Genomic DNA, 8,081 nt, shown 5'->3' on the forward strand with positions numbered 1-8,081 from the left:
CAAACTAGTTTTTCTCTTCTTCTGAGAAAAACACCACTGGTCTTCCAGTTTTTTTGCTGTGTTTCCCATATAATTTATTTTTCAATATGTTTCAAGGAATACTGTAAATTCTTTCTGCTTCACTCTCTGCCATAGCATCAGACTTAATTCTTCCTAGTGCTTCATTCACTGTCTCCAAACTATAATTTGACTTCAGCCCATACTGACAAGTTCCTAGACTAGGACATGGCTTCTTTCTTCCCATGACCTAAAAATTAAATTGAAAAATGTAAGACAACTTTCTTGTATTTTTCCATACCGTACGTGCTGCAACTTTGGAAGTTAAGTTATGCAGGGGTAATGTTATCCACATGCTAGCATGAGATGGCTCTTTACCTGGAGGCCACCACTTATGAGGTTAGGGAACGTGCCGCTCTCTCTCTGTTTCCCGATGTTTGGTAGAGATTGAGCTGCTGTCTGTCTGCTCATGGCTACAAACTTACCTTCTGCTTTACCAAAGAGTTAGCTTATTCTCCCACACCCAATTGTACTCCTAAACCTATAGGGAATAACCAATTATTGCTAAGGTAGTTAGGTTACGAAAACTGACAAGCACTGCTAGGGAAGTTAGGTTGCGAAAACTGACAAGCAAAGGTGTTCTGGTGTATAAACACCAGGTTATGCTCCAAAAACGGCTGGTAGGCACGATAGCGACCCTAGGGTAGGCCGTTAAAAGGGCAGTTCAGTTAGCTAACCATAACAAACAATTACTGCTAGGGAAGTTACGTCACGAAACCCAACCAGCAAAATGTGTCTGGGGCTTAAGCCCCAGGTTAGCCTACGAAGTGGGTGGTATCCATGACAATGATCCTAGGGGGCCTTAAGCTTCATTGTATGGCTGCAGTGACACTTTAAATTACACAGTTCCCTTCAGCCAATTTCAATGCATGTTATCTGTCAAGGTGACTGTGTTACCATCACACCAATATGAACATTTTGCTACAAAAGAAACTAATATTTTTGGGGTGATATGGCAGAATGAAACCATTTAACAAGAACACATGCAAGTCCTTTACATGAAGCTAGTCCAAGTGTTTCTTCAATGTATTAACATTCTTTTTGATAGGTGGTAGCCTCCAGATAAAGTAGTACCAGTACCCAATTTGGTAAAACTTCCATACCCGGTGTGCGAAAGTGAGGTTAGAGATCCAACATTGCACAACACGGGCGACGTCACGTAACACTCGACAGGCTTACCAACTTATGCATTCTTAGTGCCAAGACCATTGGGCTGGATTGGTTACGTCTGGGGAGTGACAAGACCATTGGGCTGGATGGGTTAGGTCCAGGGAGAGACAAAACCATTGGTCTGGATTGGTTAGGTCCAGCTAGTGACTAGACCATTGGCATGGGGGCAAGCAAAGAGGGTCTGAGGGCATAAGCTTCCAGGTTAGAGCCGTGAAGCGGCCCTTAGGGCTGTAGTATCCCACGTGACACCACCATCGGAGTCTGGATAGGTTATGGTAGATTAGTGACAAAACAATTTGTCTGGATAGGTTAGTGATAAAACGGGTCCGGTACACAAGCCGGCTATCTCCAGATCGGGTCTCAGAAATTTTTTAACCTAAAGGGCGAATTCTACTATGTCCAAAAAAGGAACTTAGATGCGAAAATGAAGAGTTTTTGCAATTTGTACGTAATTATTAAATGCCAATATGTGCCAAGCGCTACGGCTCTCTTGCCAGGGTAGCCATGTTGATGACATCATAGTTCATCCCATCAACCTCTGGAAGGTCAGCCATGATGAAACTATGACGTCACGAGGCAACATCTGACATTTAAATATACATACAAACAAAACTAAGCATCCCATGGGTTACAGCAGAAAATGAGCACAGCAAATCACAGAATGCATACCTATGATAGAAAGGTACTTGGTAAAACTGTACATTCCGCATCCGAACGTTTATAACAGTATAAGGAAGGGAACACAACGCAAATAGCCGGCGTAAACACAACGCAAACAGCCAGCATACCTATGATATACATTTACCGAGTTAAGTACACGATATCGCACAATGTGTATATACAAGCCATTAAGAAAATAAATATCCGAAATGTGCAATGACAGTACCGGCACAGGTTTCACGACCACGTGGTAATGGCTACTGGAGCTCCAGCGAATCACCGCCCCTCCACCTTCGATCAACATATCGTCAGAGACGTACCAACCTCAGGAACCTAACCACTTGGCGATAGAGGACATGCCGTGACGACGTATGGAACGGCGGCCTATTTCAACAGCATTGAAGCAGAATGCACAACATTCACATACTATAATATTAGCGTACTCACCTTCTACTCCTAACTGCACTACTTACCTGTTGATTGGCGACAAACGGACATCATATGATTATTGTTTCCCGAATAGTTTTAGGCCCACATCTCACCTCTACAAGGACTTCCAAGTAAGATTTGCATTATTTCCACTTCCTTATACTGTTATACACGTTGGGCTAGGGAATGTATAGTTTTACTTAAAGTAAAGGTATACAATAGGTATGCATTCCCGAATAGTTGTACCTAAACTATTCACACGTTGTATACGCCATGATTATGCATTTTCTGCCATATTCCTTCATGTGCCTTGGATATGTACATATTTCGATGAACCCACACACATCGGGACAGCTGGTGTTACGCCCCCTTCGTTAAGCGCGGAAGGGTTGGCGGCCCTGTCTGACGTCACAGCTCCCGTCGCCATGACCAGGTGTACCACATGAGTTATCTATAGAGGAACAGGGGGGGATGACGTCACGGGTACGATGCGCATTGGTATCACCCAAGTATCACTGTAAAATTTGTCACAAATGGAACATAATAATTGCTTTTACACATATCAAGTGAAAAATCCCTGGCAAATTAAGAAATACCGTCGTTATTTGAGAAATATGAAAACATTCTTAAGGCTTGTAGACAGGACTGGTTTATGACGTACTGCGCTGCTGGTGCCGTCTTTTGTTACTTTCTTCAGGTCCAGGGCTAGCACCGTGGAATGGGAGTGCTATGTCTGTAGATTCTCATTCTCTTTGTCCATATGACTAGAGCGGCCAGTTCAAACAGCAAAATGGAGGTCAACAGAAAAATAGCATGATCCCTGGACCAATAAATCACTAGTCCACTGAATTTTTCTTATGTACATTGGCCATACCATTTTGTCGCCTATTAAATATTGCATATCGCGATACAATTCATGAAATGATGATGTTTGACAAGTGAAGCAATGAAACGAAAGCAAAGAACTTCAGTGAACACAGATATCACACACGAAATCGTTGAAAGTGTAAGACAAAAGACATACGTGTGTCACTGTGAGCGCAACACCAAATGTACTTGTAAACTGGTAAAGTACGTATACATAATATTCTCCAAAAATCAAATATTTCTTAATTTGCCACGGATTTTTCACTTGATATGTGTAAAAGCAATTATTATGTTCCATTTGTGACAAATTTTATAGTGATATTTGGGTGATACCAATGCGCACTATACCCATGTCACGATCATTTTTCTTGTCCACGGTGAAATGCTAAATAATTAAATTGGCGGCGCATGCGCAGTAGCAAAAATTCGGACTTAGTTTTCGGATATTAATTCCCTGTCTCTCTCTTACACCCTGTGACATCAGGTATGACGTCATCACCCCTCCGTCACCAAGTAAACATGGTCGCCATGTGCTCTACCAGTCCTATATAGTGTCTTCTTCAGTGTTCTATATGGCAGGTAATAATACAAAAACCTAGTATTTTTGCACCTCTACTCCTTCCTTGTACCGTAATAGACATATTTAACACCATATGACGGCGCCTACGAGTGAACTGGCGATAGCCGGCTTGTGTACCGTGTATTGTATTGAACAGGTGGACTTATAATATTGTAATAATACTTGAGACATTGTGTACCGTAACCGATAAAACCATTGGTGTGGATAGGTTAGGGTAGGTTAGTGACAAAACCATTGGTCTGGATATGGTTCTCTTACTTTTAGCGAATATGGCAGCCCTGTACTTGCACACGATGCGAGTTCTGTCAGAGACAATACGAAGCTTGTCTGGCGAATAGGAACACATTGCGAACATTGGCCAGCCAAAAGAAACAGAGCACATGGTCACATTCAGCAGATTTGCACAGTCTCAGTTTTAATTCTGCTATATAAGTAAGAATAGTTCTTGGGGCAGGATGGTGGATTTCCAGCAAACATAAGGGAAGGATTACTTAAGGTATCACTGCACATAATTTTTATATGATTTTTATCACCCCTTAAGTCTACACACAGGGTACAGATGCGGCACCCCCAATTTTTAATGATAAATTAAGTTTCTATATTATCAACATTTACCCTAACAATAAATCTTCATTTTGTATGAAAAACAAAACTGAAAATGTGGCATGCAAAAGGAAGGAAAACCACCATTTGAATGTCAAGGGTATGTTCTGAAAACTTCTCTGGTTTTCTGGGCCAAACTTATCCTGAAGGACGAAGTTACCCTATTGACTCTAGTTTTACATGTCTGTTAATATCGTCTTCACAGCTACAGGACCACAAGTCCTTCATGGAATCTGAACCCGAGGGACATAACTTTCCATTTCAAAAATCTCATATGCATTTTGACAATGCTGCTCATTACCACAATCCCGACATTTTTCCTTTGATAAGGAAACTGCACAGCACATCAGTATCGTGGCCTAAATCTAACACGAAAATTAAACAGTTAATTAATATAAAGTAGGATCTGAAGTACCATACTTTCTGCAAGAAAAAATTCAGCATTTTCTAAAAGGAAAAATCAAGGGAAATTGGATAACCCATCTCATATTAAGGTAGAATTTTACTATGAACTACACAAGATTTACAACATTATACCGGGCGAGTTGGCCATGCGGTTAGGGGCGCGCAGCTGTGAGTTCGCATCCGGGAGATAATGGGTTCGAACCCCACCGTCGGCAGCTCAGAAGATGGTTTTCCGTAGTTTCCCATTTTCACACCGGGCTGGGGCTGTACCTTAATTAAGGCCACGGCCGCTTCCTGTCCCATTGTTGCCATAAGACCTATCTGTGTTTGTGCGACGTAAAGCAAATAAAAAACATTACCGGTATAAGGAAGTAGGAGTGATGCAAAAGGAATTCATTCTACAGGTGAGAGGTGTTCGTTACGACAGCCAGGAGTCCACCAGTCCCATATCTTGGCAGCCTATCTGTAGTGTAATATCATGGATATCCATCAAAATCCAACTCATGGTTGTACTAGGTCTTGAGTTGTATTCCTAAATCTGCGCCTGCACTACGGTACAGACCAGTAATGTGAACAATGAATTTACTCCCGGTAAAAAAAAAAAACAGCAATAGTTCACATAACTACACAGGAGACAAAATGCCTTCGGCTATGCATAACACACTCGCGACGAATTTTTCATAAATGCAGAAAATAATTCCAAACGATGTCAAATAAGACAAAAATCTCAGCTATATTCACGCTTCACACGAATAACACTCACCTGAGGTAATTTCAATAATATTCCTGCGGTTTGAATAAGTTCACACCCCAGGACCCTCAGGTCGGTTTCAGTCTCTTTATCTAGCCCATCAGTTTGCGATGGCGTAGGAGACAGTTTCTCTTCTGGAAGGAGACAGTTCTTTAAAGTCAAGACGATTCTTCCGTAAGGTTTCTTGACAGAATTCGATACAACTGTAGCACTATTTTCTTGCTTGGCAGTACCCATTGTCTAATCCGAAGTCCACTAAAATATATGAACGCGTGCCTTATACGCTCTGGTAACACTATTAACGTAGATTCCACCAATGATTAATAAAATACATCGACCTATACATGAAATTAGCAGGTTTTCCATCAATCCGGTATTCATTACGTGAAACTCATTCTACAACCAGGAAAAACACACGACCGCCAGTTCACAACAGAGTTCTCTGTATTTCAAAGAGTAGTGTACACTACACAGAGCATTTAATTTTTCAAACAAAAGATGTATTTCAATCTTTCAATCTCTATTCGTCCGAATATTTGGCTGAATAATAGTAAAAAGTGTAAATATGCAAATAATCATATAACGGACCCGTGGTCGCCAACTAGTGGCCCTTTGCTGGCCTCTTACGACAGGCAAGATATACCGTGTGCGTTAATTCTACTAAATACACATAGGGAATACGTGGACACTGCGAGATATCGCAATACATTCATTCCCAGCGCACCTAGCGGGACGACTTTGAAACTGAGTGCAGTAGCAAAACCGATCAGCTGATGTGTGAAATTTTGTTCTTAGATTTACACTTACAAGTGAATTCCTGCCTTAATTTTGTTGTATCTCTCAAATTATAGTTGCTGTGTGCCCTACGAGTGTTTCGTACCGAAACATTTCAGGACAGTTGCCAGTGATCTAATTAACGTTTACCACACAACTGCTGCCCGTATCTTTCATTGCATGGTTAAAGCACTAGTGAGACTAAGAGGGAGGTGCGCCTACAAATGAAGATGATTGTTCGGAAAATAAAAGGATATTCTTCACTTTGGCAGCTTTCCACACATCGTGGGTGCAATTGACTGTGACTGCACGCATATTCCCATTTTTTGCCCTCGACAACGGTGACCTTTTCAGAAATCGGTATGAAGAAACCACCATCAGTTTAATTTTCCCCGTTTGTACATGACTTCCTGCTGCTTTGCTTCCGCCTTTGCTTTTAAGTCCTTCCACCGAATATTAACTAGCTCTTCACTGAGTTTTCCGTCACTCGAAGTATTGAATTCTTCTGTCACGGCTCTACATGAATTTCTTTTCTTATTCAGCATCTTTACGTTGTGTTTCTTACACCCTATATCCTTTGCATAGATCGTCATTATCTCTATTAACAAACATTTATCTTTTTCGCTTACTTTTACCCCCGTTTACTATCGCATATAACTTTATCCATTTAGATTTCTTTAAAGAAGACGCACAAACACAGGACTACCGGTACTCCGAGAGTTACGACCGCTAAGTACTAACTAAAAGAGTAAATTGCACTTCAACTCTCCGACGTTACTTCCAGAGTAAATAACTTCCGTAGTAATTTACTTCTGTAGAATGGACTTCTTTAGTAAACGCTACTTCCGTAGTAATTTACTCCAAGATAGTGCACGACACCCTAGGGATTATAATATATGTACCTCTCAGTCGGAAGGCGTCCAGTTCGAGCCCAGGTCAGAGTGAGCCGGTTTGTGCGAGATTACATAAAGTTTGGGCCGGGACAGAAGAAATTGATAGCCATGTTTTCCTTTCGGGAATGGCCCCATTTATACATGTTGTGTACATATGATTGTGTTTAGTGTTTAGCGGGTATTTCGTTGGGTTCAAACAGAACCGATGTCCAACGTTGTCCGTCTTGGTGTCAGGTTAGGGAGTCCGGGGAGTCGAGCTCAGTGCTGTGTGTTTCTTTGTGTGTTATGTACATATTTTTCTAATGTGTCAATTATGTACCGTAGGGAACGGTTATTTACGTGCTACGGGTAGAATGTATCATGTAAGGGGACATCTCCTCATCTTACACGGTGTGATCGACAGAAGAATGAAATTAACGACAGAGGTACGAAATTAATGAAGGAAAGATAGACGATATTAGTCGCCAAGCCTCAATTACTGTATTCCGTTATGCCAAATCAAGCTTATGCTGAATGAGGTCAGGGAACGCCCTCAGACGAGTCAATTTGATGTGATTATTTCTTTTCTTGTTCCCTCCGTATGCGGAAAATTTATTGTATAGGGTGTTTTCTTTTATGTCACAGTTCAGAACAAATTAGTCTTCGTAACACCATTACATAATTCCTGTAATTTCTAGCTGTGCTAAGCAATATCCAGTAGACAGTTGAACCCAGAAATCCTACTTCCATATTAGATGAGACTCCATCTTAAGTTTTTTTCCTTCTTTCGAACGTAACCACCCCTTAAGTGCGCCAGTTACCGAGGCTACCACAGAGAGTAGGAGGGGAGCGGTTCGAAGCTCGCGTAGGCAATTCGGGCCGCTCTTCTGACAGCTAGTTTTTTCAAAATGGC

At 41.4% G+C, this 8,081-nt stretch overlaps 1 protein-coding gene across 2 annotated transcripts in view; it reads right to left on the bottom strand.

The window, feature by feature from the left end:
* LOC136864507 (cyclin-L1) overlaps nucleotides 1–6,052 on the bottom strand; it is a 531,120-nt gene extending 525,068 nt beyond the window's left edge. Inside the window, exon 1 of one of the 2 annotated variants that reach the window (XM_067141567.2) lies at nucleotides 5,535–6,052. In XM_067141567.2, coding sequence (XP_066997668.1) covers nucleotides 5,535–5,759 — 225 coding nt within the window. In that variant the 5' untranslated portion in view covers nucleotides 5,760–6,052. The remainder of the gene's footprint in view (nucleotides 1–5,534) is intronic. The other variant, XM_067141568.2, reaches the window with a different exon arrangement.
* Between the last annotated feature and the right edge of the window lie 2,029 nt (nucleotides 6,053–8,081).

Source organism: Anabrus simplex, chromosome 2 (assembly GCF_040414725.1).
Source record: "Anabrus simplex isolate iqAnaSimp1 chromosome 2, ASM4041472v1, whole genome shotgun sequence".
In the NCBI taxonomy this organism is placed as follows: domain Eukaryota; kingdom Metazoa; phylum Arthropoda; class Insecta; order Orthoptera; family Tettigoniidae; genus Anabrus; species Anabrus simplex.